The sequence below is a fragment of the Balaenoptera ricei genome, chromosome 8 (genome assembly GCF_028023285.1).
Source record: "Balaenoptera ricei isolate mBalRic1 chromosome 8, mBalRic1.hap2, whole genome shotgun sequence".
Lineage (NCBI taxonomy): Eukaryota > Metazoa > Chordata > Mammalia > Artiodactyla > Balaenopteridae > Balaenoptera > Balaenoptera ricei.
The window spans coordinates 3,758,771-3,782,744 of record NC_082646.1 but is presented as its reverse complement, the minus strand read 5'-3'; the positions used below and the strand labels follow the sequence as shown (position 1 = coordinate 3,782,744).

The 23,974-nt window shown below is 57.0% G+C and overlaps 1 protein-coding gene across 1 annotated transcript; it reads right to left on the bottom strand.

Annotated features, from left to right (window-relative positions):
• Positions 1-924: 924 nt before the first annotated feature.
• On the bottom strand, positions 925-20,169 carry ADAMTS8 (ADAM metallopeptidase with thrombospondin type 1 motif 8). The gene is given in 9 exon segments (XM_059930018.1): positions 925-1,949; positions 3,675-3,850; positions 3,979-4,151; positions 6,505-6,688; positions 8,670-8,971; positions 9,734-9,901; positions 10,436-10,571; positions 11,372-11,611; positions 19,051-20,169. Coding segments are annotated over 9 exon segments (3,030 nt in total). The 5' UTR covers positions 20,131-20,169; the 3' UTR covers positions 925-1,378.
• Between the last annotated feature and the right edge of the window lie 3,805 nt (positions 20,170-23,974).

Genomic DNA, 23,974 nt, shown 5'->3' with positions numbered 1-23,974 from the left:
AGCTGGGGGCTTTGTCTGACCAGGAAGAGATGAGGTGACGTGGAGGGAAGATGGGATTTGGGAGGCTCTCAGGCAGGTTTCAGGTGGCTAGTGGGGAAGGTCAGGCTATGTAAAAGGGCTGATTGGGACAGTTGCAATTTGCCTGGGTCAAAAGAGTTGTGAGCTGGGAATGACATTTGGCGTGGAGAGAAGGAGCTGAGGTCATTGGGATGATGTTACTTAGAAACAGGTGCGGCATTCCTCAGATGCTAGGAGAATCTTGTATCTCTGCCTGGTCAGTATGTAAATGTGAGGATGAGGACATATGCAGAGTGGAGTGGCACGGGCTTTCTCGAGAATAACGTTTTGTTACCTCAGAGCTGGAAGTTTCCACTAGAGCAGTGGTTCTCAAAGTGCGGTCCCCAAACTAGCAGCCTCCATGTCACCTGGCAACTTGTTAGAAATGTGGATTCTCAGGCCCCTGACCCGCTGAATCGGAAACTCTGGGGTGGGGCGCAGCCATCTGTGTTTCAAGCAGCCCTTTAGATGACCCTAATGCCCACTAAAGTTTGAGAACCGCTGGTCTAGATTATGCAGATAAAGACTTGCCCGAATGACCTGGATTCAGCAGACGTGAGAACTCGGGGGAGGCCTCAGAGGTGCAGGCAAGGTGCCCGCTTCCCTGGCTGTGCTCAAGGTGAGCCGACCTAGTTTTAGCCTCTGTCCTTGGGCCCTGGGTCCCCTGCCCTTTCCAAAGAAATACCGAACCAGATCAGACCACTCCATTGGCGCAAGATCACACTTTAGTTCAGAGACACATTTGTATAAATACTTGAAATGGATCCACCCCTGCAGGTGGGAGCCCGAGAACACGGGGCTCTCCACAATCCTGCGACTCGCAGCCCTCCAGGCGATGGGTTTAATACTGAAGACACTCCTGGTCATTTCTGAAGACAGTTTGGGGTGCAGCTACAGTGCTTGCTTTGACACTCACCATCCACCCCTACTCCACATCTCTCTTTGACTAATTTTTTCCCCTCTGAGGTAGATTATTTAACGAGGGAACCAAGTAGAAAAAACTTTTTTCGTTTAACTTTGTTAGTCCTTTGCAAACAGGCTGACCAAGTCTTCCTTTTGGGTCCGTAAGAGCACTCTTTACCTTTTAACCTATGCCCTCTACTTGAACCCAAGCAAGGTCCAACCCACTAGATAGTAGACTTTAGCATCTGTGGTCTGTCTCCTCTCCTCTCCTCCCCCCATGGATTCATGCCCAGCTGCAGCAGCGGGGGGCCTGGGTAGGCAGGCCACGCCACCCCCAGACGTGGGGTCACCGTAGCGTGACCCTGGTCTGCACCCCGCACCCCGAGTCCACGAGCATAAGCCTGGCCCGCCCGCTGGGTCACGGGGCGCACGGCTGGCTTCCGCACGGCTTGCCATCCTCCGGCTTCAGAGCCTCGTCGCAGGTGGTGGAGGCCTGGCCTCTGGGGTCGCGGCACTCCACCGCCCGCCGCTGCCAGCCGGCCCCGCAGCTGCTGGAGCACTCAGACCAGTCTCCCAGGACCCACTGCGCGTTGAGCAGGGGCTGGATGACGTTGGTCGTCGCTCTCTCTTTGCTGCTCTGTATGCTGAAGTTCACGTCATTAGGGACAAAGAAGGTGTATTTGACTTTGGGGGGAAAGACCTCCCCAGGGACTGTCAGGAGTTGCACGGTCAGGGGCTCAGGCAGGGGCCAGAAGCTCTGCAGCCGCTCCAGGGAGGTGATGGAACCGCTGTACTTGAGGATGGTGCCCTTCACCAGGATGTCCTGTTCCACGGCGGAGATGGCCAGGTTTCCATTGAGCAGGTACTGCCCGTCGGCGGTCTTCAAGGCCAGGTAGTTGCCGTCGTTCTGGACCCCTGGGTGGCTCCGCTGTTTCACGTCAATGTTAGTGGCGCCAGCTGGGATGGTGACGATGTCACTGTAGCCATAACTATGACAGGAAGACACCTTTAGGACCCGTGGCTCCCCAGCCCGGTACTCAGGAAGTCAGCATGCGGGGACTGGGGGTGGGCAGACAAAAGTTTGCTAGCAAATAAGGAAGTAGTCGCCCCAAAGTGCCCAGTAAATTAGCTGCTGAGGCGGACAGGAACACTTGGTACACCGGGACTTTTGCTTGGCCTGGGAGCTCTATTTCAAATGTTTGGAGTTTCGATCTCGACAATAGCACAGAGGGGAAGGCAGCCTAGAGGGGGTGAATGCTGTGCCGTTGCTGCCAAACCTGGGCTCTTGGCTGAAAAGAGATCTCAGGCACACGCAGCTCCTTGCACTGGTGTAAACTTTGCTTGGCCACTTTCATCCCAGAGCTCACACCCACGTGGAAAGATCTGATCCACACACCGATTCCAGAAGCTGACCAGGTGGACGCGTCACGCCACCTCCTAGGGTCCATCAGTTCCTGGTATTTGGTTATCGTGGCTCTAGGGCAGGAAGCAGGCAACACAGCCTGCTCCGAGGGGCCTTCTTCTGGGCGTGCCCAGCACCACGAGCGGGGCTGCCCGGGTGCGGGGATGCTGTTTGGGGAAAATGTTCCAACTTTATTGTGGGTCTGGGGCTTTATGTGGGATGGGGAAACCTTAATTCTTACTCTTGTCTTTTGGGGTAGAAGTATTTGGCTTCGCAGGCTGGGAGGGAGGCGGAGAGGACTGAGGACGGCAGCCACTCTGCTCCTGGCTGTCCTTGCCTCGCGCCCGCTGGGCGGCTGGGAAAGGACCCCGGGCCCCATGTCTGATGCCTGAGAGAGCTCTGCGAAGGGACCCAACGTCTGACTGTCCCACACCCCGTGCTTCTTTTTTCTATATCCTTTGAGTTTAAATTTGAAAAGACTCCTGAGTTGTCTGCCGTAGGCAGATTCTGTTTTCTGAGGCTGATGAGAGGAGAGAGAGCGAGGGAGGCAGCTAGGGGTGCAGTGCGGCCGCAGGCGCTAGCCCTTCCTCCCCGGGAAGTGTGTGTGGGACAGGGAAAACCCGCCCGGGAATGGGTAAACCTAGGCTCACCTCTGGCCGCCATGACCTACCACTGTGACCCTAGAAGAGTCATGTAGTCTCTTTGTGCCTATGCTTCCTCATCTGTAAAAGGGGCGTAATGGTCTTGGCCCCAATAGACTTATTTGAGGAATCCGTCGAGCCCACAGAAGTGAAAGCACTTGAACAGATATAGGAGCTTTATGAACGTGTGGCTTTAAGGTAGGAGAAAGCGTCTGGAGTTCTCAGATTCATGAAGCCCTGAGGCTGCCAAGACCCCCCTGTGGGCCCCCCGTTTCTGAAGATCCACCTGCAGAAAGGGCAGGGCCCGCCAGATTAGGGTGAAATGTCCTTCCCACAGCAGGCCTGGAAGAGCTGCTTTCTGGCAAAAGTCCCGGTTACTCAGTGTAGCTCTACTGCCAGTTGACTCAGAGAAGATACATCCCTATCCGTGTGGCCTCTGGCTGCCCTGAGAGCCGTCATCTCTGCGGGCCGGACCCTGGGCCAAGTGCTCTGCCCATCTCGTGCCTCCTCACAGCGACTCTGAGATCGAGAGGACGCCGAGTTTTATGAAGGAACTGAAGCTCAGTGCTCCGCGGGGATGGAGTCGCAGCCACAACTCAAACTTAGGCCCCTGTGACTCCAAAGCCCGGTCCGCTCGCGCAGCTAGGGACAGAACTTCTGGGGAGACCCACCTGGAGGGGTTGAGGGAACCGGACACCTTCCTGCACGAGTTGCCTTTGCCGCCACACACGCCGCATTTGTCCAGCTTCCTAGGCGAGTCCACCACGTGGTCACAGCCAGCCTTGACACACTGGCCACGGACACAGATGGCCAGAGTCTCGGGCCCGCACGGGGTGCCGTCGATCACCTGCAGCGGGGAAGCGGGGGGGGGGGGCGGTCAGAGGGCCCAGTGAGCACTGACGCCGCCCACTCTTGGGCTCAGGCCAGGGGGCCCTCCTCCCCACCTGTGCACCTGAGTTCCAGAAGGATCCTCACCTTGGCTTCGAACACTTTGAACTCACTCCGCCCCCGGGCTCGGCAGAAGAGCTTGCAGCGGTCCCGGGGGGACACCCCTGCGTACTTGGGGACCCACTGCAGCAGGTTCCCCTCCACGTCCGTGTAATTGTAGGCATTGTACTTCTCACACTGCTGCTCCCTGAAGCTCTTCCCTAAAATGAGGGCGAGAGGGCATGGAGTTAACAGGCTGAGCTGAAGCAGGCAGGACCCCACGGGAGAAATGCCGAGATTCCGGGCACCCTTCTTCCTCCCGGACTTGACCCAACCGGAGGACACAGGTCCAGTGTCACCTGGGCCCGACTTTCCTAGACACCGACTTAAGCCCTGACTCACGGGGCAAGGAAAGGAGCAGCCAGCCTCAGCTGGGCTTTCTGGGAAAAACAGTCTTCCCGTTTGGGGAGAATATTAATTCTGCTTTACAGATGAACAAATTTAGGTGGGGACAGGGGAAGCACGGAATGACACGTGGAGTTATGTTTTTGGGCCTCTGCTGATCGTGATTTATCTTGACCTCCTTGGACATGTGGCCAAAGGCTCCCAGATGTACATCTCTAGTTCTGACCTTGCCTCTACACCCCACTTGCTATAATTCTGGGTCTCTCTGGGGGAGCTCCATTTGTAGATGCTGCCATTACCTCCAGCTCAGCGAGGCCCAACTCCATATGGTTTCTCCATATGAAGAACTGGCTGGATTTTCATTTGGTGATGCTACCACATTCCAGCCTGAGACCGGAACCCTGGTATCTTCTGAACATTTGCGCATCTACATCCACTATTCCCAACCTGTCATTAAGTCCTGTACTCTACTCAGGACGATCTGTGATTTTAAATGTCTCCTTCCCACTGTCAGCATCTTGGTCCACTGCTCACAAGCCAAGGCCTGTGGTTTCCTGCGAGACTTGGTGCCCAGCCTCCGACACACAGCCTGCTTCCTCTCCCGTCCTGCTGCACGCTGCCTCCAGAACAATCTGTCTGAAGTAAGACCTGGGCTTTTCCCTTCCACAATCCTGAAGTTAAACCCGCTCTTACTACTGAGGTTCTCCACGCCAGCTGCACATCTGCATGGTCTGTGGAGCTTCAAATCCCGGGTGGCCGTGCACTCCTCCTGAGACTCTGAGTCAGGACACCTGAGGCGTCTGGGCCTCTGTGTTTGGAAAAGCTTCCCAGGTGACCTGATGGGACAGCCAGCACAGAGAGCCTCCTGAGGCTATTTTAGCTTTTACGCACCCTTGGCTGGCCTGGAAACGCTGGCCCACTCTGCTCAGCCGTGCCCTGGGGGGATCATAGCCCCCATCGCAACACGTCCTCCTGCACCTCATCTCTGTCTCAGCCCTCCAGGCCCTGCTCAGCCCTGACTCCTCAAGAAGCTTCCGACCAGGCCAGGCCTCTCCTCGCTCTGGATTCCTTGTCAGTCTGGGGTCTGTGCCTCACAGATTGACCTTTAATTGCTCTGTAAAAGGGGTTTGGATCTCTAACAAGATCTGCACGTTCCCTGAGTACAGAGAACATGCTTCTTGTGTCATTACAACACCTATTCCAGTTCTACCCACACAAGAGGCACCAAAACACTCACTGACTGAGATGGCTGGTCCCGGTGCCCCTGAAATCATGGTATCACCTACGGTCCGTGTCTACCGCATGCCTATATCCATTCCCCTCCCCCTTCTCTCTCTCTCATTCCCCCGGGAACGCTTCACGCGTGTGCCAGGCAGACTCGCACAGCTCCAGAGCTTCGTGCCGTTACTGATCCTCCTCATCTTGCAAAACTGCAAAGCCTCCAGATTCCCTCATTAGACACCATTCCAATGCCAGTGCGCCTCTGCGCTTGGATGCGTCTCTCTGCTTGTCGTTTGCAGCCTGCCAATACTTCCTGGGGCTGCACAAGGGGGAGCTGGATGGGATGGTGGGGAAAAGACCTGCAATGATTTGCTCTCACGTCGCCTGCTGCCCCTGAGTTAATGTGTGGGCTTTCTAGCAGGCACTGGGGAGGACGTCCCCAGGAGAGGCAGAGGTGGGGCTGCTTCCCAAGAAGGGGCCGCCAGGCAGCTACCACGCTCCGAGGGGAGATGGGCAACTCTTCTCAGGGGGAATGCGCGCTAGGGTCAGATGCAGCAATCTTCCCTCCGCCCTGAGCTGGATGTTGGCTGGAAAGATATTGGAGGTTTGGCTCTGACCCTGGCTTTGGAAAACGCCTCCGTTCTGCATACAGACGAGGGTTCAGACGTTATCCTAGACGCTCGCCCCTCTGCAAAGCCCTCCCCCAGCTCTAATGAATAAGTTTGGTTGGGAGTGACGCCCTCCATCTCCACATCTTGGAAGACCAGGGCAGTGTCTCTCCTTTGCCGGGCTCTCCCCGGACAGGGAGAGCTGTCCTGGGTCGCCATGGGCTGCTCTAAACCATTTATGTCTGCACCCAGGAAAGCTCTGCGCCCGGGAGAGCCCCGCACTCCTCTGGGGATCTGCTGCAGGCAACACAGCAGCTGCTCTGGCCGGTGTGGCGATTACCATCGGGGGGGCACTCCTCCGTGTGGCACGACTGGTACTTGGCTCTCCGACCCAGGCAGTATCTCCCTCCGTTCCGAGGCTCGGGGTCCTCGCACTCGCGGTGTGAAAACTGTACTCCTCCTCCGCAGGTCCGTGAACATTCTCCCCAGGGTCCCCACGGGGACCAGCCTCCATCCACCACGGCCTGCAACACACAAGGCTGCGCTGAGTGGGGAGCAGAGGGCAGGAGGCCTCCTCACCTAGTTGCGCCCGTCCCGGTGCGTGCAGTTCGGTAAACTGCGTGATTCATTTGTGCAGGGGCTGTGTGGCCCGTGCAGCCGCGGCTCCCCGATCACAGTCTGTGCTGGCCTTGCTCGCGGCTGGCCGCCTGGTGTCTACAACAGTGCCTCGCCCTTTGCAAGGTGCTCAACGGGAGTTGCTGAGTGACACTTTTATGGGAATAAGGTTGGGTCTAACGCAGCGGTTCTCCATCGGCCGGGACACGTGGCAGTGTTCGGAGACCCTGTGGTTGTCACAGCTGGGCAGGGCGTAGGCTGCTGGCTTCGAGCGGGTGGGGGACAGGGTGCTGCTAAACATCCAGCGACGAGCACGACAGCCTCCCACGGCCGGGGCGCACGCAGCCCAGATGCCCCCGGTGCTGAGGCGGGTAGGTTCTGTTCTGAAGGACTAATCTCTAGGAGGTGCGGCCACTAGTCTACCAGCCGCCAGGTCCAGGGGTAGGATGGTGCTGGGAAATAAACTAGAGTTGCTTCCAACTTTACAACTGACCCTGAGGACAAGGCATTGCCTTGGGTGGGTTCATTAAGTTTTCAAAATGAAAATAATTTTAAAAAAGTTGCAGAAGTCATACGTGCTCATATAAAAAATGAAAAATACAGAAAGGTGTAAAAAAGAAAGTAACGCTTACAAAATACCACTACCCAGATGAAACGATTGACATGATTTTCATCAATATCCTTTTGTACCTTTGCTCTGACTATAGGATCATGAAGGTGCCAGGTTTTACTTTACACAGATATGATCCTGTCATATACGTATACATATATATATATACACACACACACATATGTATATATAGTATTTTATGATGTCTTTTCCCCTTAAACATAGGTGATAAGCATCATCCGGTGATCATTTTCTGGCCACCTTTCCCTGTACTGGGCTTGGCTGGGGTGCTGGGAAAGGTTGGATGGGCTCCCTCCCTGCCTCTCCCCTCAGGAACGTGTGAAGCACACGCCACAGGACAGGGTTGGGAGAAGCTCAGTGTCGGGGTGTGGGCTGGGAGGGGGCTGAGAATGAATCCGCGGATCCCGTCCTGGCTCAGGCTTAGAAGGAGCATGTGCTTTACCCGCCCACGCGGGCCCGCGGGCCTCAGTGCAACGGAAGCACCGCTGAGGACAGCCCTCCGGAGGGTGAGCGCACAGGCCACCCTGGTGATTCCGAGCTGGGCCGGGCCCAGGCTGCGAACCCGGTGGATGCTGTTTCAGAGGTGGCTCAGTGACTCGCAGAGAAATGTGATCAGCCTCACAGTTTGGGTGTATTAAGCGCAGGGCGAAGAAGCAAATCGTTTAAAACCTCTCACTGGCATTGCCTTGCCTTTCCTTGCGCGTTTACTCTGCCAGGTTTTCTCTGCCTGGTCAGAGGTGATTCTGATTCCTCCTTCCCTCCTCCTTGAGCAAGGAGTTCCCACAATTACTCTCACTCTCCTGACCCCTAGCTATGCATTCAGCTCCGACACGGGTAGGATACGAATACTTTCCCCTCGTTCTTGATTGGATGTCCCTCCTCTGCTGTCACGCTACCTGTTTATAATAGGATTCATAACGGCTTCTGTTTGTTGAGGGCCCGCGACTGCTCTTGCGCTGGAGTGTTCCACACCTAGCACCAAGCCTCACAGGCCTTCGAGTCAGCCCCGCGGCAGCCCCAAAGGCAGAGTCCCCTGAGTGCCCGGAGCCCTGCCGACATCAGCCATCGGCTCTGAGCACGGTCTTGAGCGGCTCCCCTCGACTCTGGATAAATACGCTTTGCTTTGTCCAAAGGTGAGTGATTTTCCTCACAGTTGCCCCTGGCCCAAAGTCTCTTAGTTCATGGCTCTCAGGTGTGGTTTCCTCCTTGGAAACAGCCCTCCCCCTCCCTGTCCCCCACTCCCAGTGGCCGTCCCTCACCTTGGGCTTCTCTACTTCCTCCTGCGGCAGGCAGCTGCCATCCAAGCAGAGGCTCCCGGGCCCGCAAGGCGTCCCGTCCGCCCAGGGCAGGCTGCCGTTCTTCGTGTGGCAAAGGGGCTCGGCGCCATCCATGTGGCACCAGAGCTGGGCACAGATGTCCTGAGCAGAGGTGTTGGGGCAGTGACGGAAGCCCAGCCCAAAGATCTGCTTGCACTGTTGGTCCAGCTCGTAGAGGGCCCTGCGGCCTGGGAGGCCTGTGGGCAGAGGCAGGGCCGAGGTAGGGGCGTCCAGGAGACAGTCTCCTGTGGAGGAAGCAGAGGAATAGGAAGAAGGGGTCCCCCCCATCACACTTGAGGCCTCCTTGACCTCCACCTACAAACTGTCAACACTCAGTCATCCACAGAAGCTCCTCCAAGTTTTGACTATCAGTAGCAATTTTTTTTTAAGGGTTGCATTTCTTTTGGTATCCAGAACATCTTATATGCATTCAGCGTTTACCTAGGGAAGGCCAGCTAATCGTAACACTAAATCTACGTCACAGTATAATTGGGGATGTAAATGGACTCTTAAAAACCAGGCCAGGAGAAATAAAGCCAAAGTATTGATGTTGGCCAATCTATTATCTTTCTATCAAGAATCAAGAACCAGTTGTGTTTTCACTGCTTTACTCAACAAGTCAGGCTGTCTTCACCAGGCACCTCGCCCCACTCCGTGCCCTCATGGGGCACTTCCTGCCTCTCTGCCATTTGCACGCTACCCTGTGATCTATCGCTCCAGCCAGAAGCTCCCTTCTCCCCTCTGCACGACAAAAATTCTTCCATTCCTTCGAGCTCTGTTCGAACCCACCTCCTCCAGACAGACCTTCTCAGACTACTTCCACCTGCTCTGTGGGATAATCTAAAGGGGCTGCTGGAAGCTGGGCCAAGGAAGGGCATGCTTTGTGGAGAGGTCGGAACACTGAGCCCGGCGGGGTGGCGGGGACACAGCTCCTGAGTCTCTCCCAGGCCGAGATGCCTGCGCTGCAGGTGCCGGCCGCCGGCCAGGGAGAAGCCTGGGGAACCTACCGTGCCCGCCGTCCAGGAGCTCCGTGAGGTACAGGGCGCTGCAGGGGGACCAGGGCAGCGTCTTGTTCAGGTGGACGAAGAGGGGCGCCATCACGTGGTGCTTGCCCAGGGGCCCGAAGAGCCGAGCACAGGGCTTGGAGTCGTCGTGGGGCATGCTGAGGACGTGCCCTGGGGAGGACGAGACCCGCGGTCCGCCCAGCGTCTCCACTGCCCTCAGCCGTCCGCCCAGGGGGCAGAGGGCCTCTGAAGGCCTAAGCAGCGCCAGCGCCTCGCGGGACCACCCCGCCGCTCCGCTTATTCCTCAAAGACTGTTCCCGGCCCACTCTGCCTGGCTCTCCTCTCCCAGGAAGCTTTCTCAGAGCACCAGGAACACCGGGGTCCCTTTATTTTCTGCCGGGGCCTGTGCTGATTCACACCCGTCTCAGTCATTTGCTAGTTGACCTTCCAGAATCCTGACTGCTTAGCCGGGATGCGGCCCCACGGCTCTACCTGAGCACTTGCATTTCCCTGGTGACCTCTGAGGATGGCCCCGTGCTCAGGGTGGGGATGGAGACAGCACGAGGGCAGAGTCACCCTGCCAGAACGAGGAGGGGTGGCCCCGAGAGGCGGCCGGGTCCTGGGGGCGCCGCCCTGGCTGGACTCGGGAGGGCGGGTCCTCCCACCCCGTGCAGCAGCCCAGGCCTCCCGTGTGGCGAGCCTTACCGAGCTCGTGGGCCAGAGTGTAGGCCGCCTGCAGGCCCTCGTCCTCGATCACAGAGCAGCTCTTGCTGGGGTCACAGATGGTGCCAATGTCCGCCACGCCCAGGGTGTCACACAAGCCCTCCTTCCCGCAGAAGTTCTGCTCGCGGAGAGAGCGGGACGTGAGGACAGACAGGATGGAAACCCTTCCCATTCCTGCGCCTCCGGAGACACAGGACACGTTTTAAGCCAAATCCCTATTTCTCCCCAAAGGCCGTTTCTCCTTCTGTGTCGGCATGTCCTCGGGCTGCCTGGGACTCGGAAAGCTTGTCCTGGGAGGTGGGATAGCCTGGCGGGTGATTAAGGGTGTGGACCCCACAGCGAGGCGGCTGGGGCCTGACTGCGGGCGCTGCCACGGGGTGGCCGCTCTGTGCCTCGGTTTCCCCAGCTGTAAAGTGGGGCTAAAAACGCAGCACTCGCCTTGGGGTTGTGCGTGCGGCCTGGGGGGTGAGCAGGGTCTCCGCACGTGATCACACTTGCTGGCCTTCAGGAAGCCATCTGTTTAAACCACACCAGGGAGATGGGCAGGCCTACTGCCATTGGGGAAGTCTTGAGGGGACCCTGGTTACCTCCACCGGCTTTAACCCCCATTGCAGCTGGACCTCCTGTCTTAGTTCCAGCTCCACATCGCTCTCTGGGCAGTTTGAGCCCGTTTCCTCTTGTTATGACCTCAGCAGACAGCTGGTCACAAACTTCTGGAGAAGAGCCCTCACGAATTCCTCTCCTTCCCCCGCACATGCCTCATACATGTCCTCGTGACCTCCTCCTCCTGCTGGTCTGCACACGAGGCTCCTGGTGTCCAGCTGGGGCCAGCAGGGAGCCGGTCCCCGTGTCTGGGCGGCCGAGGCGCCCCTCGGCGCACCCCCCCCCCCCGCCCCCGGTTCCCAGAGGCCCGCGGACCTGTCTGGTGAGCAGGATGGCCGTGTCGAAGTGCTCGGGGTGCCGGTCGCTGGGCTGGTTGAAGCGCCGTTGCCAGCTGCAGAAGTTGCGCAGCGTCAGCCCGCCGTTGTCGGACACCTCGGGGCCCCATCTCTCATCCTCCACGATCAGCACCTTCACCACCATCAGGTTGATGGAGTTCCTGATGCTGGGGTGCTTGTAGATGTGGGCCGCCACAGACATCAGCGTCAGGACGTGGTTCTGCAGGAAGGAGGGGTGGAGAGGGAGGGGTAGATCTGGCCGCCGCCCGCCCCTGCCGTCACGTCACGTTATGCACCCTGTGTGCTGGGCATTGGTGTATAGCATCTCGGTGAAGGCTCACAAAACCCCCGAGGCCCTGGCATTACTTCCCTTCATTGTACATATAAGAAAGTCACGGCTCAGTAGGTGGCCCAAGGTCCCAGACCTAGTGTGTCAACCAGCGTGTGAACCCAGAACGCCTGGCTCCAAAGCTTAAGCGTTTAACATCCTGACCAGCCACATGTGGCCATGGACATCGAAATCCATTAAAATTCAATAAAATTAAAATCCTAGCTCCTCTGCCACACCGGCCACATTTCAAGAGCGCCAATAGCCGTGTATGGCTCGTGGCTACTGCAGCGGACTGAGCAGACAGAACACTCCCATCATCACAGAAAGTTCTAGTGGACGGCACTGGTGATTCTACCTTAACCTTGACACCGACCGTCTCCCTGCCAGCCTCCCATCCCCTCTCCGCCCTCAGCCCAGAAGCAATTATCTCAGCGCTCAAGGTTAAAATCCGTCGAGAATTTTCCTGATGTCTGCTGGGGTAACCCCTACTCTTCAGGATGGGAAAACTTTGCTCTGATGATCACTCCTAACAGTAGCTCCTCTGCACCAGTCACAGACGGTACACGTGTCACCTCATTAAATGCTCACAATAACTCTGGGAAGTAGGGATTGTCATCCCCATTTCACGAACGAGGAAGTGGAAGTTCTCGCAAGTTAAATAACTAGTCTACTGCCGTGCAGCTCTTAAAGCCGGAGTGCCAGCCCAAGCGTGTCTGTCTCTGAGGTCTACACTCTTCTCAGTAAGTTTCCCAGGGCTTGGCCTCCTGGCTTCTGCCTGGACAGCCCAGAGGGTTCATTCCCCTCTGCCTGGGGTGGGAGAGAATCAGGTGGGTCGGTGAGACCCAGGCGTTCAGGCTCCCATCGCTTCCAGTCCCACCAAGGCCAGCTGAAGGCGGTGACATCGGTGCTTGGCCTCTGCCCCAACCCTGGGCTGCCAACTGCTCCCAAGGCTTTGGGCGAGGCCAGATGGGGCTCACTCTTCTGCCTCCAGGACCTCCAGAAGGGAGTCCTCTTGGATGACTTCGCAGAACAGGAGACGAATGGGGCAGAGGCATACAGGCCTTCAGGCCGTCAGCCAGGAGTGTGGCCAGCCCTGCTCCCTGCTCCCTAGGGCACCACCTCCTGTAGCCTCTCTTTCTTCCCTCCGGTGTTCTGGAAGGTGGGAGAAGAAGGAAGGAAAGGAGGGTGAAAGGCTAGAGACGGACATTCCATGGGCTGAGGCCATGTGTGGGAGTTCTAGACGAATCCCATTGTTTGTGAATGGGATCTGTCTGTTCACCTCGCAGTCAACCAGCCAGATATTTTGTAAGCCCTACAAACAGGGGTTGGTAGGTTACTTATTGTGTCAAGCGCTCCAGCTATGTTTAGGCTGATGTAAACATCTTATCAGCAAAGCTGAAACTTGGCACCAGCCCCCGGAGTCAGATTCCTGAGGGAAACAAGCAATCACATCATTATGCAACTGGGGGCGAGGGCTGAGGAGTGGCAGCTTGCTGGGGCTACTTCCTCCAGGCCTCTGCTGCGTCCGGGGTCTCCTACCCCAGGAAGGACCAGGGGCCAACTCCGGGAACTTCTTCCGAGACGACCTGAAACTCTCCTCACAGGAGGCCTTCCTTTCAGTCCCACCTTCACAATCTCAAAAACTGGGGAGCTGATGTCTTACAAAGAAGGTGAGAAGATGAGAGACGCCAGATGTTCCGAAGCAGTCCCCGAAGGCTCAGGATAAGGAACTGAAGACCTAAGGTCTCAGAAGGGTCTGGTTCCCAAGCTGCCTGGCCAGACGAGCAGAGACCATGCGATGGGCACGTCCCCGATGAAAACCAGAGGTGCACACGTACAAACTGCTGCACAAAGGCCGGCCTGGGGGTGCGCGTCCGGACACCGAGGTCCTTGGAGTCTCCGTGCTTGAGTTCAGGCAGCTCACAGCATCTTCTCCAGACACCGAGTAACAACTGGGGAGCTGAGCTGGCCTGAGAGTCGTTTTCCTTCCAGGAGGTGGGTTAGACGGGAGGACGTTTGAAGGTCCTTCTGGCTGCCTTCTCAGAAGATAATTCCCATCGCAAGAGGGCTGCCAGGCCAGTGTGGTCCGGAGTTTCTGCTCAAGTCCCCAGTCCCGGTCCGGCTCACCTCCGCCGCTGTCTTGCCTCACTGAACTTTTGGGGGCGGGTTGCCCTGCCCCCCTTGCATCGGCTCCTCTGAGGAACGGTGGCCCGGGTGCCTGTGCCTCTGACAGCGCCCTGGGCGAAGGGCCACTGGGCCTGGGTGGGTGCGCGGCCGTGGGTCTGTGAGCCCCCGCTTCTCGGTGCATCTCCTGGTCCGAAAGGGCAGGCCTGACTTCCAGTCCCACAGAGAGTGGGCCCAGGAGCCAGTCAAGGAGAAGGTTAGCTCGCTTGCTCTACCGCGCCCTGTCTATTTATACCTCCCTGTGCACCACTTGGGCGCGGGCTGCGGGCTGCAGACAACCTCCCCACAACCAGGTCGGGTAGGTCAGAGCCCAGGGCCAGCCCGGCCGGGGTGGTCACACAACCCGACTCTGGAATGGCCTGGGGATCTCCTGCCCTTGGGTCTCCCTAGGGAAAGGTGGGCACTTTTCAGGGAGCCTCCTTCTCCACTGGTGCCCCCAGGACCTGGTGGAGCAAAAAGACACTCCGCCAGCTAGGCTGGGACGTAGCCCTCTGATTCTCTGAGACACAAACAAGGAGATTCCTCCCCCGGAGCTCCCTCCCGTGCAGCCAAGGCCAGCTATGGCAGGAGTCTGGGGAAGGCTGGGCCCGGGCCAAACGCACTTCCAGCAGCTCCTTCGCTCATAACGTCATCCCTGACGCTGTGGGCCCAGCGCTCTCCTCGCAGCACGCCTGGGAGAGGCAGGGAGAGGAGGGGTGGTAACATGGAAACCCTGCGGCCTCAGCAACGGGGCCATCACTCTCCCTTCTGGCATCTCTCTGGGGCCTGAGACTGCTGGGGAGGAGGGAGAAGCAAAGGGAGAGGAAAGAAGAGACGGAGAAAAGACAGGGTCCTGCACAGATGTCCTTCATCCCTCCTCGTCCTCCAAGCAGCGAGGGGCAAGGCCACCTCGCCAAAGCACGCAGTTACCAGCACCACAAGGAGTCCAGTGGATACAGTCCAGGCAGAGCAGGCTGAAAGGCAGGTCCTGTGCTGCGTGGGACAGCACAGCTGGCACAGCGCTGGCTGGCTCTGACGGCGTGGGACCGCCCTGCCCTCCTACTCTGACAAATGCATCACCCAAGGCAACTCTAGCGCCAGCCACGCTTCGCCGAGCACCTACTATGTGCCAGGCTCTGGGTCAGGTGCCTTCCGTATTTTACCATCTCCTCCAGACACTGCCAGGACATTGGTATAACTGTGCCTGTCAGGCTGGTGAGGAAATCGAGGTACAGAGAAATGGGTAACTCGCTCAAGGCCACTCATGTCTATTTCCTGTCAAAGTCTATGCTCTTCATCATGGCACTGACTGCCACCCTCTTTGCTGCCGCAAGGAAAACTGCAGCACAGCCCGAACAAAGCATGCAAACAAGCCAGCCAGGGTCCCCCTGACATTGTCTCTGCCCAACTCCCCCTCCCCCCGGGGGGGAGGGGGAAGTGGTGAATCAAAGACGGTTGAATACTAGGGCCTTCTCTTTGGGAAATACTTCATATAATCCATCATTCTGACGGCAGCAGACCAAAGGGATGGAGAAGACTTGGTCTTTTGCCAGTGGGGGAACATACTTCACATGCATATAACGTGGCCTGTGGAGACTTGGGCACGTGTCTGTTTCTGTTATTATCCAAAACAGGACACTTTTGAGAGTGAAAGATGAGACTATTAATAATTATGCCAGAATGAACAGGCCTAGATGGAGGCTGTGCTGGGCGAGCCGGGGTACTTGGCCACTTCGGGTATTAGGGCTGGCGGGGGAGGCGTTTCCCCAGGGGGCAAGGGCAAGGGGAGACGAAATGGCTGTGACTTGGCCCTTCCCTGAAACCACCTGCTAGTAGCCTGAATCTTGGGACTCCTCTGGTCTTCTCTGGGGGCCCTCCCTGCTCAGCAGTGAGTTCAGAAGCTCAGCCTGCAGCTGCTGCCCTGGCAGGACAGCTTCCCAGACCAACCATGGGGCGCAGCACAATCCCCACTCGCCCCTCTCCTGCTCCGGTTTCATCCAGGGAACAATCAGCTGCGGCCGGATGCAGATAGAGTTAACCGTCTCTTCCGAGGTGGTCCCTCCTTTCAGAACGCCCCCTTTGTCTGAGCTCCTTAACTGTGAAGCCAGAGAGGAAGGGGGGAGACAGGGCCCCTCCTGTCGAGGGATTGACTGAACTCAAGTGTACAGAGTCTGGAAGACTCCCCTGTCGCTTAGCAGTGGGACCAGCCTTGCGCGCGGCTGATTCTTTCTCTTGGCCTCGAAGGCGGCTCCTTCTCAGGACCTGGCCTCCCACTGCGGCTGGACGTCTTTGGGCTGCTGGGTTCGGTGACGCATTCCCACAGCGTGGATGATGTCGGGGGGCCAGGGCCTCAGACCATCCTGGTGCTCAGGAGGCGGCATGGCTCAGTGAACCAGCACCGCCCTCGGGTGCTGCGAGAGCTGGCCTTTCTTCCTCCGCCCCTTCACAGGTATTTCCACCAGGCGGTGCGTGGAAACCACTCTGCAGATTGAACATGCTCAGTGGGTGGCTTCTCCACGTGGCGCTGAACTTTCCAGAAGACTCACCACGAAGCAGCCTCATCGATGTTCAGGCTAGAATCGATTACCTAGTGCAGGTGCCTCGCTTCACAGGTGAGGGGGAAGGCCCTCTTCATCCTCCTCACACCCCCCCGTTGCCGGGACACCCCGAAGCTTTTTCCATCTGTATGAATGAAGTCTCCAGGAGGCCCCTCGGAGAGTTACTTGTAAAGAACTAGGCTCTATTTTGGGAGGTGGGTCTGGGAAGGCAAGGTCTCGGGGAACCGGCCCTTGACATCCACTCCTGTCTTGGCTGAGCCAGGAAGCCCAGGGAATGGAGCTGAGAAGTTCAAGTCTGTTCTGTGGCACCTCCATAGCCGGTGAGCGGTCAGAGCAGAGGGGCCAGGGGCCAGTCATAGAAACAGCTGTGTCTCAGCCCCTGCCCCACCCCAGCGCGGTGACAGCAGGATGCAGGCAGTGACGTGATGAGACCAAGGGGGGAGGTGGCAGGGCTGGCCCCAAGGAGAGAGGGAGCCCCCCCCGCCCGCCCAGGGAGAGGACCTCAGTCTTCAAGGTGCCTGATGCCTATTGTGACACGCTCTCCTGACCCAAGGGAGCTGGCAGCTGCAGAGGTGCCAGTCTGTGAATAGTCCAGAAACCTGTGTGTGTGCAGGGGGAACAGATGGGACAGGCGTGCTCTGGGTCACCCAGCCAGGGGTCATACGAGGCTGGAAGTGCTCCTGGGTGGCTCTGCGAAGAGAAAGTCAACTCGTCTGGTGCAGCAGACCTGGGCAGAACCCAGCCCAGCCCCTGGCTTCAGTGGCTTGGGAGCCCTGGCGGCAGCAAGCACGTCTGCTTTCAGATGGCTCTGACATCCGGAGCTGCCGAGTGTGTGCTGGAGGCAAACAGACAGCATCTGAAGTGTCTGGGCGTTGAGCTGAGAGTGAGATGGTAGGAAAACATCAGGGAGGACATTCTGGCTCTGAAGACCGAAGGGCAAGTTTCTTTTTCTGCTGCTGCTCCGGTTCTTGTTGGCTTTCCCACCTCCTGGTTCTCAGGCAGCTGTCAGAAAGGAGTCGTGCATGGGAGGGGCCGAGCCCCTCAGCTCTGGGTTTGCGGTGAATGTGCTTTCTGATGGAGCCCCTGGTAGCCGGAATAGCCATCCTCACCTGAGACGGGAGAAGCCCACCGACCTGCCGCCCTCTGGAGGACTTGCTTGCGGAAAGGAGTCAGGGAAGGCGGCTGGTGCCTCCCCCTGCTCTCATGGAAGGCAGGGAAGCAGATACTCAGTGAGTGCAGACCCACAGTCCCGGGGGCAGACCGCGCTGACGGCTCCAAGCCGCCTTCCCGTGCTCTGGGAGGACCGAATACCGGGACAGCGCCCACGGAGCCCGCAGGGCTTTAACGGCCCCGGCAGCAGCCAGCTCTTCCCATCCTTCCATCTAGAATGCATTTCCCAGTGACCGCAGAGTGAGAAGGATGGGGCGAGAAGCTGGAGGGCCGGCTGCGCCTCGTCTAGGCTATTCTGCATAGGGGATGCCGAAGCACTCGGTGCCCGCAACAGCTGGGCACAGGCCGAGCCGAGAATAGGGTCCCAGCCAAGAGTGCCATCACCGAAAAGGCAGCAACTGAGCTGCAGCAGCGGCCAAGGTGCCTTTTTCAGGAAACTATGACCGCTGGGCAGGTCAGTTCTTCTCCACCGCGCACGTCTCTGGTTCTGTGCTGCCCCAGGGAGGAGAAAAGCGCAGCCTCTCCTGGAACCCTTCCACTTCACGAGGTGCTGGGGTGTAGGGTGACACACACACCTCCTGCTGATGCTGCACCATCTTGGAATCTAGTTGGAAATGGCCTGGCGACAGGAGCTGTCCCCTGGAATCAGCTTTCCTGCCCCAGCTCAGTAGAGAGCTGTGTCTGGGCGGAGAGCAGCTCGGGCGGACCAAGGCTAGTTCTGGCTCCACCAGGAACATTCACCAGAGGAGTTCAGATCCCCACCCCCTTCTCCTTCCCTTTTCCACTGAAGCTTCAGTTTCCCAGGCTGAGCCCCCAGGCAGAAATTCTGTTCCCCTCCCTTGTTGTGCTGATGCTGGCACTGCCAAGTTCTGCCAGGGCTGAGCGCCAGGTTGGCAAGGTGTCCGTGCCCCTGATCAGAACCAGCTGGGCACACAGAAGTTGGGCAGCCCCTTTCCAGGTTCAACTCCCTGCAAACAATGTCTTTTACTTATGGCAGCCTCAGTTCTGTAGGCAAAGGGAATCTTTCCATCCCAGCTGCCTTTCCCTGGGAGCCTCCCAGGTCTGGAGACAGTAGAGGGCGGAGAGATGGGGGTGGGGTGGATGTTCTCCCACATGTTCACTTATCGTGTCTGTTGGGAGGGGCAGGTGTCTGGGGCGGGGGTGCTTTAAAACCCACTTTCAGTTCAGGATGTGAGGGACGGGGCTGAGCGGGGAGGCGGACGCCCAGGGCCTGCGCTCTAAGTTGGCAGGGACGCGTGGGAGGAGCAGGAGGTAGCCCAGGGGTCAGGGGTCAGGGAAGGAGTTACTGGCCTTTCTCAGAAAGGAAAGAACCTTGTCTGGGGTGAGGAACGCGAAGGGTTTCCTCAGAGGGACGGAAAGGGAAGAATCTGGAGACTCTGGGAGGTGACCGGGGTCTCCGGACAGAGCGAGTCCTACCTGCAGGTCGGCTCCGTAGAAAGCAGCCATGGACGCGTCGGCCACCAGCAGCGTTTCCACGAAGCGAGCCTCAGACACAAACCGCTTGGTCCTGCTCGTGGCCCCCAGGGTCGGCGGCGGCTCGCTGGCGCCTTCTGCCTCCTCTTCTTTGCCCTGCTCGTCCTCCTCCTCCTCCTCCTCCTCCGCCTCCTCCTGCCTCTGACCCTCTCCCTTCTCCGCCTCCCCCTCGGGCGCTCCGGGCAAGGGCTGGGCTTCGGCGGCGGCGGCGCGCCCGGGCCCCCAGCGCTGCAGGCGGTGCGGCCGGTGCAAGGAGCCCCCCGCGCCCTGAGGCTGGATGGTGAACTCCTCGCCGTCCAGCAGGAAGGAGCCGCTCAGCCCGCGGCACAGGCTGACGGCGGCCAGCGACTCGGGCTCCCCGTTCACCGTGCCCGAGAAGAAGCAGCCGCGCAGCTGCTGCTCGCGCCCGGCCGCCCCGCCGGAGCCCCCGAGGCGCTCGATCTTGAACTCGGGCGCCAGGAAGCTGGCGTCGGGCGCCAGGCGCAGCTCGAAGTCGCGGCCGAAGGCGGACAGGTGGAGCGCGAGCTCGCCCGCGCCGCCCGGCAACCGCGTGGGCACCACCAGCGCCGAGGCCGGCCCCCCGCCTGCAGGCCTGGCCGGGGCGCCGCGGGCGAGCGGCGGCGGCGGCGGCGGCGGCGGCAGCAGCGGTAGCAGCGGCAGCAGCAGCAGGAGCGGCGGCCACCGGGGGGCGGCGCGGGGCATGGGGGCTGCGGCTGCGGCGCGGGCGATGCAGAAAGCGGGCCCGGCGCGGGCAGGTGCTGGCGGCCCGGCCGCTGGCCCCGCGGGCGGGAGCTCGGGCGGCGGGCCGGCCGCGTGGCCGGTGGGCGCCTAGCGGCGGCGGTCCCCGGGCGGCCCCTCCGGCTGGCGCGGCCGCTGCTCCCGCGCCCTCCCGCCCAGCCGAGCGCGAGCAACTGGCGCCCCGGCCGCGTGCGCGTCCTCCGCCCCTGCCTTCTCCCCACCCCGGGAAGCACAGAGTGGGCTGCCGAGCCCTTCGTATTTATACTTCCTTCCCGGCTTTGACATAAGAGGTTTATTTTTGATCTCTCACTATTCCCGTTTCCCCTCCCCTGGGATCAGAGAGAGAAACTGAAAAGAGGGAGCGAGAGAGGAGAGAAAAAAAAATTGGATGAAATGTAAAACCAATCAGGAGTCAGCGGGGCTCGCTCCCCCGCCCCCCCCGCCCCCCTTTAAGTGTCAACTCCAACTTTTTCCCCTTCGCTTACGCGGTCCCACATTAACTCCTCCAGTGCTGGACGGGCCCCTCAACCAGCGTCCTTGGGGAGACCCCAGTCGCTCCCTCCTCTGAGGCCAAGTGCCCGGGACACATACCCCAGGAGACTCTCACACCGGTCCCAGCGACAGTGTCACTCCGGGGATCCGACTGTGCAGAAGAGAGATGTCCAGAGAAGGTTCCAGAGCTTTTCATTGTAAAGCAAAAGAGGGAGGCGAGAAAGGTCATATTAAAGTCACTCTGTCTGCTAAAAGACACGTTTTCACCCCAAGCTGCGGATCGGGGCAAGCAATACCACCTTGGTTAAGGCAACTAAGGACTTTGTGACTGCCTGGTCGGGGGCTGGGGGCAGAACCCAGCACGGGGGTAAATTACACCAGGGGAGGTGGCAGCAGGGTGGAATCACCCCGGGGCAGGTAAGCACTTGGAGAGGAGGGCACCTGAGCTCCAGGGGCTTCGTGTCTGGCCCTGAAAACTCAACTGGAAGAGCGCTCAGCTGCCTGGGGACCTCAAGAAAGGTGGCACTCCCACCCCCCATCGCACTGCCCATGGCTGTGGGTACCAGTGTGTATGAGAGTTGATTCATTCTGTCCCACAACGTCACCTCCCTGGGATGAGAGGGGCCGGAACCTGGAGAGGGGAATGGTACGGTCCTCTCTCAAGACCACAAAACACAACACTGGCTGGCACCCCAGTCCTAATGGCACAGGTCTGGGCTGGGCCAAGGGTCCTGTCCTCTGAGGATGGGCTCTGAGTTGTCAGTGTGGGAGACTCCTGGGGGTCAGGACCTTTGCCGGCTCACCTACCCCAGCTGCCCAGTTCTCCGCCTGGGTTGCGGTGCCGACAGACAGTTGGGGCCGCCCCTTCTTCATTTTAGCCCATCCCGCTCCCTCACCGTCTATGCAGGATCAGCATGAGTGTGAGACTCTCAGGGCTTCTTACCCCCGAAAACAGGAGCCCCTCACAGACACAAAAGTTCCTTAGCGACTACAGAATCCCAGGGCACGTCCTGGCAAATTCCCTCCAAGTGTCCCCTCCCTCTGCTTTCTCAGAATCACAGAAGGCTTTGAGTGAGATGAAAGGAAGGATGAGCTTTTTATCGTATCATGCTCCCGAGTCTTCTTTCCTGGATAATTTACAAGACAGGAATAACTGGAGTTCCGGGGAAACACTTCTGGAGGCAGGGGGATGGAAAGAATGGCCTCTTCAATCCTTTTCCAAGAATGAGCAAAACACTTCATCCCAGGACAATGGTATCACAGCCCTGGGGGAGTCTGACCCGGGCAGGCAATGAGTAATCCCATTTGCTGCAGGCCTTTTGTAACACTGTGATCATCGGTCTTTGCTTCCTAGAGCCTAAAGTCCCCTGTTCACCATCCCCCCCACCCCAGCCCCCCAGTAGAACTCCTGATTATCAATAGTAATTGGGTCCTTACGGTTTTTTTCTTTCTCCTTCATTGGGGAGGCAACAGTTGGGAGATTTAACCAGACCAGGGAAAGTCTTGGACATCCTTGGGCCTCCAGGTTTCAGCTGGGAGGGCTCTGGGAGTTGTTGTTTTTAAATAGAATGAAATGCCTCCAAAGACAGCTCTTTGGAAGTTCCTTTGGAGAGCGGTCGGGTGGTGGACTTTGGGCTGAGCGTGCGTGGCTGGCCTCCCTCCGCCCTTCTGGATCCACCCTTCCCTGGAGCTGTACGTGCCTTGCTGGTAACTCCAGGGTGGTGCCTGCCACTTGCGCTGCATCCTCAAGGTGTCAGGCTTACCTTAGCTATGCTTCCACCTAGTGCCCTTGCCGCTGGGACTGAGAGGGGGTCCCTGGCTTGTGGTGAAAGCCCTCAGGAGAATGGCAGGTAGAAACAGTACAACAAAACAAAATGCAACAACGGGCCCGTGAAAATCCCAGGGGGGTATCTGCCGGTTGCGGATTTCCTACGTTACCACATTCTTTCCCAAAATGCATAATTACACCAGGGGCTGGCAAACCACGGCCCGTGGGCTAAATCCTGCGTGCTGCCTGCTTTTGTATAGTCCACAAACTAAGGATGCTTCCCACCCCCATTTTTGAAATGATTGAAAAAAATGAAAAAGAACAGTAAGATTTCACGATGCTTGAAAATGGTATGAAATTCACACTTCAGTGTCCATAAATAACGTTTTTTTGGAAAGCAGCTGCAGTCATTCATCTACACATCGGCTGTTCTTGTACTATAAGGGCAGGGTTAAGCGCCTCTAAAATGTATGTACTATCTGGCCCTTTACAGAAACAGTTTGTTGACCTCTGAATTACAGTAGAGCGACATTAATTTGGCGTCCTCAAATTTGGAATGTGAGATTATTTAGACTCAGTGTCTGTTATTCATGTGGAATAAGAATTGTAACATAATTTCTTGCTCTGAATATGAAGGGGAAATTATATAAAGAATGAAAATCAAAATATCTCTGTCTGTCTTTAATTCTGTATCTAGCAATTATTTATTATTTAATTAGTCTTTAAATAATTAAAGGATATTTATGTTTATGGTACCTTATACTACAGGTTTATTATGAATTTTAAGTTTTTAATTAACTCATACTATTAGTAACTGGTTATCTCTTAGCTTATCACTAGAGATTTATAGAGTATATATTATAAATTTATAACGTATCCTAAGCTCTGCTATCTCTAGAATCTCCTTCCAATTGGAAGATCCATTCATTAGTGGCCATCTGATCCATTTGCACTCCAATTTTGCAGAGAAGAAACAAATTCAGGGGTTAAGTGACTTACCCAAAGACACATAATTAGTGGTAAAAATTTTCCTAAAATGCTATGGTACCCACTGCAGGAAGATAAAAAAAATGTATTACTTTCAAATTTCATTTGCAATTCACACCTTTCTGTTAAAAGTGAGTGCTTACTCTGAGCCAGGCAATGTTCTAAAGACTCATTTAAATTTAATTTCCATTAAATCCTCGGTAATAATAGCGTCCATCTTTTGACTGCTTGCTGTGGGCTAGGCACTGTGCTGAACAGCTCACAAACATGATTTCACTTTACCATCAAGACAATCCTCTGAAAAAGGCATCTTACAGATAAAGAAATAGGTTTAGAGAGGTTAGATAACTTGCTTAGGTTCACTCAGTTAATAAGTGGTGGAAACAGCGGTCTTAACTAAGGTCGCATTCATAAACTACTAATTAAATATAATATTTTTCTAGTGATGATGTCCTACACTGAATTAGCGTTTCTTTGTTTAGAACCAAAGATTAAATCATGGGATTACAGAGCTGGAAGGGCCTCTAGGATTTTGATTTCAAAGAAGGGAACAAACAGCTTTTCTCAAAAGCCTGTGATGGCATTTAAATATAAACAGAGTTCTTTTTTTCTAAACAAAATAATGCCTTTTTTTGCGTCAATTCATGTTCATTTTCTATAACTTTGGTTAATTGCTGTGACCCACACATTGCCTATAACAGAGGGAGGATTTCCTGGTCCTTCTCTGTCTCACTAGTGAGCTCAGACCCCCAGCAGTTCGGGTTTGGTTTTTGACATCACTTCTGTGCTGACGTGCCTTTGTATTCCCTTTGGTATGCAGGGTTTTGTGAGCGCCACTTGTACGTACACAAGCATTCCTCTGTGTTTTTATTTGCTTAATTC